This window comes from Lepidochelys kempii, chromosome 8 (assembly GCF_965140285.1).
Source record: "Lepidochelys kempii isolate rLepKem1 chromosome 8, rLepKem1.hap1, whole genome shotgun sequence".
NCBI classification, from domain to species: domain Eukaryota; kingdom Metazoa; phylum Chordata; order Testudines; family Cheloniidae; genus Lepidochelys; species Lepidochelys kempii.
This window is the reverse complement of record NC_136387.1, coordinates 44116443-44128776: the sequence shown is the minus strand read 5'-3', so window position 1 is coordinate 44128776 and position 12334 is coordinate 44116443. Positions and strand designations below refer to the sequence as shown.

The 12334-nt window shown below is 47.3% G+C and overlaps 1 protein-coding gene across 10 annotated transcripts in view; it reads left to right on the top strand.

Moving 5' to 3' along the window:
- The window catches only part of PACS2 (phosphofurin acidic cluster sorting protein 2), a 209266-nt gene that overhangs the window by 115779 nt on the left and 81153 nt on the right, over positions 1-12334 (top strand). For 9 of the 10 annotated variants that reach the window (XR_012160291.2, XM_073356257.2, XM_073356256.1 and 6 more), the window contains one exon: positions 4709-4819. The exons of the other annotated variant lie outside the window; for it this stretch is intronic. Coding sequence is in view for 8 of the 9 variants with exons in the window: in XM_073356257.2 (XP_073212358.1) it covers positions 4709-4819 (111 nt within the window). In the remaining variant the exon portion in view is untranslated. The remainder of the gene's footprint in view (positions 1-4708; positions 4820-12334) is intronic. 10 annotated transcript variants of the gene reach the window in all.

Below are 12334 nucleotides of genomic sequence, written 5' to 3'. Positions count from 1 at the left end.
CAGCTCTTACGCAGCGATGTGGCCAGGCGGCTCTCTACACTGCCCCATCCGCAGGTGCCAGAGGGGGCCATTGGAGACGGGCCATGCTGCTGCTTTCGGGAGCTGCTCCCTGGCAGGTGCGCCGGAGGGAGGGCCATGCCATGGCTTCTGGGAGCTGCATGGAGTGGCCCCCGACCCTGAGCCCCAGCTGGAGCGCCGGAGCAGGGCAAGCCCCAGATCCCGCTCCCCAGCGGGAGCTTGAGGGTCGGCTTAAGACGGCTGATGAGCCAGATGTGGGCTGTGGGCCGTAGTTTGCCCGCCCCTGTGCTAGAGACATCATAAATGCCATTATCACTGAAGCAGGGCTGTGGTGGTGACTTAAGTCAGTGGTTCTCAACCAGGAGTCCAAGCCCCTGGGAAGCCTTGAGCAGGTTTCAGGGGGTCCACCAAGGCCAGGGTTAGATTCACTGGAGCCCAGGGCAGAAAGCCAAAGTGCTGCCATATGGGTCTGAAGCTCAGGGCCCTGATCCCTACCACCCCGGGCTGAAGCCGAAGCCTGAGCAATGTAGCTTCATGGGGGGCCTTGTGGCATGAGACCCCAGGCAATTGCCCTGCTTGTTGCCCCCTAATACTGGCCCTGGCTTTTATATGCAGAAAACCAGTTATTGTGGCACAGGTGGGCCGTGGAGTTTTTATAGCATGTTGGGGGGGCCCTCAGAAAGAGAGAGGTTGAGAATCTCTGATTTAAGTAGAGCCGGGCAGGAAACAGTTTTCTGGTCCTATAAAAATTTTTTGAGAATTTGAAAAAAAAATTCCTATCCTGAATTGGGCCCAAAAGTCTATTTCATATTTTCATGAACTGAAAAAAAAAATTATTGGATTGGTCAAAACAGCTGGTTTTGATTTCAATTCTTTTGAATTTGTTTTTTTACTATAAATCAACTTACGTTTCTAAAGTGAAAAGTCTTGGAACATTTTAGGATTGAAAATGACAAAATGGGATGTTTTGAGAACTTTAAAATGAGATATGGGAAATCTGTTGAAACAGACCCTTTCCTGTGAACAGTTTGTTTTGATGAAGCAGTGTTTTCCAACAAAAGACATTTACTTAAAAAACACCCAACCAACTCTATGTTTTAAGCACCGGTTCCCAACTTTCCATCAGCTCTTCAGCATCAACTTCATTCAGGAGCCAAAAAATGGCTAAGATCAAGCATTGTTTATCCCATAAAAACACTGAAAGGCAAAGGCTTAAAGTTACAACCTCTTTTATGACAGGTTTCAGAGTAACAGCCGTGTTAGTCTGTATTCGCAAAAAGAAAAGGAGGACTTGTGGCACCTTAGAGACTAACCAATTTATTTGAGCATGAGCTTTCGTGAGCTACAGCTCACTTCATCGGATGCATACTGTGGAAACTGCGGAAGACATTATATACACAGAGACCATGAAACAATACCTCCTCCGACTCCACTCTCCTGCTGGTAATAGCTTATCTAAAGTGATCACTCTCCTTACAATGTGTATGATAATCCAGTTGGGCCATTTCCAGCACAAATCCAGGTTTTCTCACCCTCCACACACACACTCACTCTCCTGCTGGTAATAGCCCATCCAAAGTGACGACTCTCTTTACAATGTGTATGATAATCAAGGTGGGCCATTTCCAGCACAAATCCAGGTTTTCTCACCCCCCGCCCCTCCAAAAACCACACACACAAACTCACTCTCCTGCTGGTAATAGCTTATCCAAAGTGACCACTCTCCCTACAATGTGCATGATAATCAAGGTGGGCCATTTCCAGCACAAATCCAGGTTTTCTCACCCCCACCCCCCACCCCCATACACACATGAACTCTCTCTCCTGGTGGCAATAGCTCATCCAAACTGACTGGTTAGTCTCTAAGGTGCCACAAGTACTCCTTTTTCTTTCTCCTTACAATGTGTATGATAATCAAGGTGGACCATTTCCAGCATAAATCCAAGTTTAACCAGAACGTCTGCGGGGGGGTAGGAAAAAACTCTTATGCTGGTAACATTGCCTTTAATGTAGTGCAGAATGAACAACTGAAAAAAATAATTGAATCATTTTCTGGTGAATAGTTTCCTTCAGAGAGACTTATGCTCACAGGTTCACTGCTAGGTGCTGCATGTAAAAAAACGAAGGAAAAAAGAGATATAAAAAAAAATCACATTGATATTAACGCAATATAGTCGAAGGTTAGAATTTGTCCTATTGTGGCTGTGAATGTCCACATAGGAAAAATGCATTCCAGCATAATGCCATTGATTCTAGAGTTGAAAAGACCATATCCAAATGACTGAAGATACCCTCTAGGAATGCAGAGAAAAATATGACAAGAAGACCTTCTCTCCTTTGTTGTTCTGAACAAATGGTGAATTTCTCAGAAGTGTTCATTTTTATTACTGGTTTCCATAACATCCACCTTGTGCTATTTGCTTTACAAACTCAGAAGAATTCATCCTCTGCCCCAAATTCCTGGTGCATGGGTATTCAAAACACTACTTAAAACTCATTGAGAAAGAAGTAACATGTAGCACAGTCCTAAAACTTGTTGTGCGTGACATGTTGAGAAATTCTTTTGCAACCACCAGCAGCCTTCTTTTTTGTTGTCCAGAAAAGGTTTAATGCCCCAGCTTCCAAAGAAATGCAGGGGAACTAGAGAAGTTCTTGTCTGTTTGCATTCAACACCACAGATGTGTTGAAATTTGCACTGGTATGAGGAGGATTTTGATTGGAAACATGGTATGCTTTTTACACAACAAGGGATACTACAGAGCGTTCATTACAAATGAGGTGAATTTGGGGGAATTTTGGCAGATATAGGCTCATGACACAAATGTCAATGTGGGTAGCTATTTAAAGAATTGGAAGCACACAAGGATAAAATCGAGAGATTTGGAGAAGCTATGGAACCTTTCCATTACTTAGCCAACACGACTAATCCAAAATACAGAAAATATTGGTTGAGCAAGGAACAGCAGAGGCTAGAATGTGACTGATAGAAGTTACAATCCTGAGTTCTGTCCTCCTCTATCATTTAAAATTGAGTATCCAGATTTCGATCACTAATCTGGTTTTGGAGGAAGCCGTGAAAAAGCCCATCTCAAAGTGGTGGAAGATTTCCGACACCTCAGGAGTCAGAATTGCTAACTCCAGAACGTAGTTTTTAAATGCCTTGACCACCTCCTCAGCCAGCTCTGTGTTAGTCAACCCTTTCTCTAACCCTGCAAATCTGAATGTAGTAAAACTTCGTAAAGCTTTTCAGTAAAGTTGAAAAAACAAATACACTGATAAAAGTGTGTATTTAATGACTGATAAGAGCAGTAGGTGTAACTAGTTAGTTGTGTAGGGACACATTTAGCGAGTCTGCATGTGTGTGTTCCAGTAGAACTGCAAACTTTTCTTTGCTAACTCTGTTTACGTTTCACATGTCTCGTTAATAAAACCTTGATTTTTTTTCCCATTGCTTCTTTTTTTTTCCCCTAAGGGGGAAAAAACCTGAGGTTTTTCTTGGTTGAATTAAATTGCACCCTCCCTGTTTCGGAACAGATGTGATATGAGTTAGAACAGAATTTAGAGGAGAGGGTATCTTCTCTGAATACAAACACAGACAGTATATCACAGCTCTTTTGAGGACAAGAGCCCTGGTGACCTGCAGAGCGGAAGGAAGGATCTGATGCACATGCGGCTATTAAAGTAATTTGCAAAATTCCCTTTGGCTAAAGCGGGAGTAGGAGTTGAGTCACAATGGAAGAGCTGAGTCACAGAGTCTCACTATTTTACAAGTATTTTTCTCCTCAGCAGTTTCTCAGTCCTTGTTTTCTTCGGTCTCTTATTTTTGCTTTCGTTTACACTTTAGAATGTTTAGATCTGCTCAAGGGAGTCAAACTGAAGCAGCGTCTCTGATGCTGGAAAACAGTTGGACTCCTGTACTAAGAATGTTTGATCTGAGCAGCAGGGATTATACTACACAATTGGAACAGAAAGACTTGCATCACCACAGCTTGGTTACTGAGAGAACAACTCCATTTGGGGATCTGTCTGCATTGCGATTGGCTCTAGATATCTAATTTGCATCTCTGCTGTGTGGTTTTTTCTGTTCATCTGAAGAATGTGAGTTTCTGTACGATGGCTGCCTGATAGGCATCATTAGCTAGAATGCCAGGAAAACCATAACTGGGGAGAAACCCATGTGGCTGTGCTTCTGTGCTGACGTCAGTGTGAGCTGCAGATGCTCATCGCTCCTGAAAATCAGGCCACTTTTTATCTAGGATCCTAACTTTAAACACACGAGTCTGAAAACTTTGGCCTAAATTGCTTTCTGTTGCAATTGAAAACATACTAATGGAGCATCTAGATAATTTTATTTTGAACTTAAATTCTTTCCATACTAAGGGCTTGTCTACACTTGAAATGCTACAGCGGCACAGCAGACACTACATATGCCGACGGGAGGGGTTCTCCCATTGGTACAGGTAATCCACCTCCCCGAGAGGTGGGTAGCTAGATCGATGGGAGAATTCTTCCATTGGCAGAGTGCTGCTTACATGGGGATTTAGATCGGCTGACCAGCTTCGCTCAGGTGGATTTTTCTGATCCCTGCACAATGTAGCTGGGTCAACCTAACTGTTTAGTGTAGACCAAGCCTAATACTGTCAGTATGTTCAGCATTTGGAGCAACTGGCTTATTTTTCTCTCCTCTTAGGTTCTCATCCAGTGGCGAAGTATCTAGGCTCTGTAGATTACAGGTACAACAACTTCTTCCAAGACTTAGCCTGGAGAGATTTGTTTAATAAACTTGAAGCACAGACCACTGGTAAGAGCCTGTTTTAATTTTTGGGGTGCATGGAGCAAACAACTTGATTGAGTTAGTAATGTTAGAAAATTGCAAATAAATGCAAGAGCTACAAATCTAAGAGTTCAGAGAATTTCACTGTCTTCCCTTCGCTCTCCAGTTCCATATTGCTTTTTCAGATGCTGACTCTTTTGGAGTCTTAAATGTCATTCTTTGTGGTCTTCCACTGCCACTCCAGGAGATTCAGTGCCTTTCTCAGGATTTCTGTATTTTCCCCCAGATCTTGGTTGGTTGTTTTTTTTGTTCCGGGGTCCTCTCCATCACTTTAGCCAACTACCCACAGTAGCTCTTAAGTCTTTCAAGAGTTCCTCAATCCTCTATAGTCTTGACTAATCTAAATTGTTTTAGAGACACACGATGGGGGAGGTAATATCTTTTATTGGACTAACTTCTGTTGGTGAGATAGACGAGCTTTCACCCTTACAGAGAGCTCTTCTGTTTTTTATCATTGTCTCAAAGTAGATAATATCCTTTGCATGTGAGAATAATCCTATTTCTGAAGCCTGCTGGAAGCATCTGTTCCAGTGAAAGACACCCTTTGTCACTGCCCCAACCTGAGTGAGAACCAGCCTGTGTCAGATCAGCAACTAGTTCCCATTCTGTTCTCAAGCAGTTCAACCAGCAAAAAACATGAATGGGTCACTTTACTAGGGAACTTTCCTAACAAGATCACATGGGACCAGATCTATAATGCAGATTCTTTTTACTTCTTTGCTCTACATAACGGTTTTTCCCTCAGAAGCAGAGTAGAATGTAAACATGTTGTTATGCTCTGCCATTCTCACTGAGGTTACATAAGTTATTATTTAGACAAAAGGAATGTACATACACTGCAGATGCATGCATTGGCAACCTGAATTCTGTCCTTTTGTGTATGTGTATTGTGAGAGCCTTTCATTACACAATCACATACTATTCCTAAAATGCCATATCATTTTTCTACAACCTGACACTCTCTTCTAGGGTCTCATCATTTTTATTCTTGTATATAACATTCATTTGCCAAATAGTTTTGTAAGTGATCAAGATAGAATTCTGTCATTCCAATCCAAAGTTCTCGATATAGTTATAGTCAAGTTATAACCCTCAAATGATGGTTCCTATTTTACTCCTGAGGGAATTCTGCACCACTGCGCTTGGCAGAATTCATGTCCACCACAGATTTCTTTGCTTTCCTGCGGAAAAATGACTTTCTGACAGGAAAGCAAAGGAAAACTTCAAAAGCAGTCATGCACCACTCCCTAGCAGAGCAGGTACATCGTTTCAGGCACCCAGAGTAGCTGGCAGAGAGGTAAATCACTGCAGGGCTGGGGACACTCCAGCCAGTGGCTCCTACCCTGAGCAGGGATCAGCTGCTAGACCCATCTGGACTGGAGGCAGGAGAGGATAGGACTTCCTCTTCCTCTGCAAGGAGTGTCTGGTTCTATGTCAGACCCACCCCCAGAAACTTCCCCCAGCTGCAGTAAGCTCAGCATCCTCCCCTGCTTCCTGCCCCCATCGCTCCTCAGCTGTGGGGGGGAGGGGTCACTGTACGGGGAGCTGCTTCCCCATCCACCCAATCCCTGTACATCCAGACCTCCCATACCCAGACACCCCTGCCAAACCTCACTGGGTACATACAGAACTCCCCTAGCCCTCCATACCTGAACCCCACCTCACTGAACCTCAACCCCTGCCTCCAGATCCTTGCTGTTTGTTTTCCAAACGGAAGTGAGATTTCTGTATCAGTGTCTGTAGGCCCATACATGGTGCAGACGTGGTTATGAGGCTGTGCAAGACAACATTACCTTTGTTTCTTCTTACCCATGGTCGAAGTCTGAATTCTTACAGTTTTTTGTTATCTTCTACAGTTTACTGTTAGTATAGTTTCTCACCCTTGCCCGTTTGGGGCCTGGTCTCTGGGGGATTATGCCCCATGTTCTGTGGTTCAAGAACTGTGCTTTGCCTTTGCTCGTTCTCAGTGAGCAATGAGTACCACCCTTGCTTTTACTGTCTCAGGGAAGCCCATCTTGCTGTGAGATTTGCGGGTCTTTCCCACCGCGGAGTTGAGGCTTGTCTGCTCTGTTTCAGTAAGTTCCTCATGGAGGAGGTTCTCCAGCTGTATGCACCGTTCGATCCGGGACCATCGTTAATGGGCAGCAAGCAGTCTGGTACAGACCTGCCTCCTGTGCTCCCATGCCCAAACAGGCAGAATCAGGTACATCTCTACCCCGATATAATGCGATCTGATATAACACGAATTCGGATATAACGCGGTAAAGCATTTCCCCTCCCTCCCAGGCTTGCGCAAGCCTGGGAGGGAGGGGGGAGAAGCGGAGCGGTGGTGTGCTCAGGAGAGGAGGTGGGGCGTAGGTGAGCTGAGGCAGGGGGCGTGGGGAGGGCCACAGCAAGTAACCGGGGGGGCGTTCAGAGGAATCACTCCCTGCCCCAGCTCCACTCCGCTCCTTCCTCCCTCCCAGGCTTGCTGTGCCAAACAGCTGATTTGCGGCAAGCCTTGGAGGGAGGCGGGAGGAGAAGCGGAGTGGTGGCAGCACACTCAGGGGAGGAGGTGGGGCGGGGGGGGGCAGGGCAGGGAGCTGCTAGTGGGTGCTCCAGCCCCAGAGTTGGCGCCTACGGCAGAAGCATGTCTGGCTCTGACATTCTGGCCAGGGGGTTGGATAAGGGGCAGAGGGTCTCGGGGTGGAGGGGGTGTCAGGGGACAGGGAGCAGGGGGGGTTGGATGGGTCGGGGGTTCTAAGGGGTCAGTCAGAGGTTGGGAAGTTGGTGGGGGTCAGAAAGGGGGCGGGGTCAGGCTGTTTGGGGAGGCACAGCCTTCCCTACCCGCCCCTCCATAGCAAGTTCGATATGACATGGTTTCACCTATAACGCAGTAAGATATTTTTTGGCTCCTGAGGTCCGCGTTATATCGGGGTAGAGGTGTACTTGTCCCCCAGTAAGGGTGGACTTTGTCTTCTCTCACCTGCCCCTCCTTCATTGGTGATACACATGGCAAATAAACACTTGAGACAGCACACACATGGCTCTGCCCCTCCACACAGGGCAGCTAAATGCCTGGATCTTCTGGGCCAGAAGGTCTTCTCTTCCATAGCATTTTAGTTTCACATTACTAACTACCAGGCTCTGCTGGCAAAGTATGCCTTTACCAACTGTGCCAAGCTAGTAGAGTTCCTGGATGACTTGCCACTGGACAAACGGCAACACTTCCAGGTCCTGGTACAAGAAGGTTGCCTGACGGCCAAGGTGACCCTCCAGGTTTCAGTCAAAGCAGTGGACATGTCCTCCTGCTCCCTCACCACCAGAGGTAGTCATGCACCGGGAGTTGTGGCTACAGTTTTCCAGCTTCCCATGGGAGGTCCAAGACCTCCCTTTCAACCAGGACAAGCTGTTCTTGTATAGGACTGCTGAGTCCCTTCACTCCCTGAAGGACTTGAGGGCGATGCTTCAATGTCTTGAGAGATACTCCCCAGCAGAGGCAGCAATGACAACGCTCGGGACCCCGGTCCTTTGCGCTGTACCAGACCCCTTGCCCTGCTATCAGGATGCCCCCACAAAAGCACACAAGTCCCAGCGGCCTCAGCCACTGTCACAGCCACCTCTTCCTCCTTGCCTCAACAACCACCTCAGGCACAGTTTTGACACGTGCATCGGGAGCTGCAAGCCCCCCACGTCACCACCCTCGGCCCCCTCTGTCACATTTGGGGGCCATCTTGCCCTTTTTGCCCACAACTGGGGCAAGCTTACCACAAACCATTAGGTGCTGGAGATTGTGTGGCACCGTTACTCTCAAGTTTCTTACCTTCCCGCTGCACCTGCCCCCCGGACTCGTACAGGGGATCTCTCCCATCACGCCCTCCTGCAATGCAGGGCACGCACCTTCCTAGCCAAGGGTGGATGGAACAGGTAGTCAATCCCTTTGTTGGCAAGGAGTTCTACCTTCTGTACTTTCTTATCCTGAAGAAGGACGGAGAGCTCCCCCTCATCCTCGATCTCCCCCTTCTCAACACCTCTATCAACAAGACCAAGTTCCATATGGTGATGCTCACCTTGATCTTTCCCTCCCTTCTCCAGGGAGTCTGGTTCACAGCTCTCAATATGAAATATCAACATCTGCCCAGTCCACTGCAAATTTCTTTATTCCGTGTGGGCGCCAACCACTAGCAGGTCAGAGTTCTCCCCTTCAGTATCATAATAGCCCATGGGCATTCACGTCACGTCCTCCCATGCCAAGCTTACATCTGCGATTCATGCTCTTTGCTCTCTCCTCACTACGCTTGGCATTTATATCAACGAGAGGACAAGTGCTGATTTCTTCATGCAGATGATCCACTTTATTGGTGCCCGCCACATTTCCATGGTGGCTCGTGGCTTTCTCCTGGTGGACTGCTTCGCTGCGCTGATGGCTGTGGTGGAGGACCTACACCGCAGCCCCTGCACTATGGTGTGCTGCTGCCTCCTCGGGCACATGACGGCCTGCACCTATGCAATGCTGCATGCCCGCTTGCACATGCGCTGCCTCCAGATGTGGCTCCTGTCAGTTGTCCAGCCCCATAACGCCCTGCTGGATAGCCCACTGCTTGTCCCATGGTCGGTTTGGGCTTCCCTCATATGGTGGCCCAACCCTTCCAAGGTGCTCATTAGCACTCCCTTCACTGCGCTGTCACGACTATCCCCCTGACCACAGATGCCTCCCTCGCTGGTTGGGGCTTTCATCTGTGCACACACACCACCCAGGGGGTTTGGACGCAGCGTGAGGCCTGCATACACATCAACGTACTGGAGCTCCGACCAGTCCGCTTGGCCTGTCTGTCCTGGCCTCCCACCCATGCCGCTCATGTTCAGCTCCTCTCCGACAATACCATGGCTGGCAGTGGCCTATATCAACAGGCAAGGGGGCACCAAATCCCTGTCACTCTGTACGGAATCCATCTACCTCCAGAACCAGTGTATCCACCGTGCGGCCTACCTCCTGGGCATGCAGAACTCCCTGGCCATTGTGGTCAGCCAGCATTGGTACATCAGTCACAAGGGGGAACTCCATGACCCCTCTCTCCACTCCCTCTGCCATACCAGGGACATCTCTCGGTGGGACCTTTTTTGCCATGTGCAACAATCACAAGTTCCCCCTGTACTGTTCACTGAGGGCCATGGAGCCTGGCTCCCAAGGCAGTGCTCTCCTGCCTTGCTGCAGCAAACTCCTGCCTTCCATCCCCATTCATCTCCTTCCCCGGGTCCTACAGAAGATCTGACAAGACCCCAGGCCACGATTATCCTAATTGCCCCATTCTGGGCCAGTCGGTTTTGGTTTCTGGATCTCCTAAGATACTATGCCTGCTCCCAGACCTCCTCACCCGGGACCAGGGGCAGTGTCTGCCACCCCAACCCTGGCCTCCTTCATCTCACAGCCTGGTTTTTGGATGGGACTCAGGAATAGACAAAGTCTGTTTGACACCGGTGTGACTCATCCTTACGCACCGTAGGCAGACCTCCACCAGAGCGTCCTACACGGTTTCACCCCCTGGGCTCGACACCATCTCCACCCTTGCCATCCTGGACTATCCCCACACTTCTTCATGGTTATTGCGGACAGATCCGGGGGCCAAGCCTCTCCTCCCAGCACATCTCGAAGTGGGTCTCAGCACGCATCCAAGAATGCTATGTGCTAACACCATGCAACCTGGCTGGATTACGGCACACTCAACGTCGTTGCAAGTGGCCACCTCCACCGCCCTGGCTGATGTATCGTGGCATTCTGTGCACACTTTTCACCACCCACTATGCCATAGCCTGAGAGTGGCAGCTGATACAGCTGTGAGTTGCGCCGTCCTCCAGACTGTAATAGCCCTTGCATCCTCGCACCTCCCTCTGCAATGATCATTGCTTGCTACTCACACGCACTTGGAATACATATAGGGCCCATCACTCGAAGAAGAAGAAGAGGAGGTTACTTACCTGTAACTGGAGGTTCTTTGAGATCTGTGGTCACTATTTGTATTCCAGTACCCGCCCTCCATCCCCGCTGCTATGGTCATCAGTAAGAGGATGACTGGGGGAGTGTCATCCTGCGCAGCCTCATATAACCTCACCTGCACCACGAGGCTACGTGTGGTGCATGTGTGAGTTGATGAGCACTGCTACAGAAATCTTCTGACTGAGTTCATGGTGCGCATGTGCACTTGTGTTTGGAATACAAATAGGAGCACACATCTAGAAGAACTTCCAGTTATAGGGAAGCAATTTCCTCTTTTCCATTACTTTTACAATTAATCATCAATACTGATGACAACATTGACGTAAAAATTCACCATACACACTTCACACAAACCTGGACTCTGACAAGCACAAGCTTACAAACTTTCAGTTTCTCACTAATATATTTAATTTTTAAACTCTAAAGTATTTTATCATTGATATTCCTAACCTGGCATTTTTCTGTATTCTCAGTTAGGAATTCAGCAGGGCTATGAGAGTTAATTAGGAAGTCAGGTTGTCCAGAGACTTCAGTGAGCAGAGCAACTCTTTAAGGTACTGGGAACTAAGAGTGTAGGCATTTCCCTTATTTAGCTCCTTAAAGTCTTGAGGGAGAAGAATGGAACTGGCTCACAGATGAACCAGTTCAGCATCAAAGCAGTTGCTTTAGCATGTAGGGTTTTCAGCAAATAAAGCTACATATATAAAGCTTTGCATGGCAGACTTGTTGGCAATCATTCATTCCATACCAATGCACTTTCCCAAACATTTTATTTGAAATCTATTCTTTCCTGAATTGCCCAATGTTCAGTTTTGTTTGGGCATCTACAAAAGTCATTGGTCATAGGCTGCAAAGAGTTAACTTTTCGGGAGAAAATGCCGAAGTTCTTAGATCGGGAAAAGAAGGTCAGTTTTGATTAGTTTGTGTCCTTGTTCTAGAGTTTAAGTCTCAGGGCAAAAAATAGTCCATGGAAGCACATAAGGTCAGCATAGCTTGTTGCTATTGAGTTGGTGGCTGTTGGATAAAAATAAAGCTTAGAAAGAAACTTTCCTTGGAATCCCAACAAAGTTGCAACTGATGTCTTCCATACGGTATGTATTATAGTCCAAAGTCACACCGATTTTTCTCTTCAGCCAGCAGCACTGCCTTAGTTGCTAATGAGACTGGCTTACCTCCAAATTTAAGTGAGCTATATGTGCCCGTAAAACTTTTCTTTATGCCTGTGTAAGAACTTACTATGTTTTCCCTTGTAATGAACTCCATTTATCTGGCATGCACAGGCACGTGTAGTGGTGCATGCATTACTTCAAGGTTGAAGAAGAAAATGTGATCTTGTACTGGATGAGCACATGCAGCATGACCTTCCATAGCTGTGCATTTTACAGATAGAGAGAACTCTGTGTAAAATTGTGCTTTATAGAGTGGAATTTTCAACAGGTTGTAATTTATTTAAACAAAATCCGTTTTCATTCTACTCGGTGCTTTATGAGCATTGGCCAAGTCTGAAG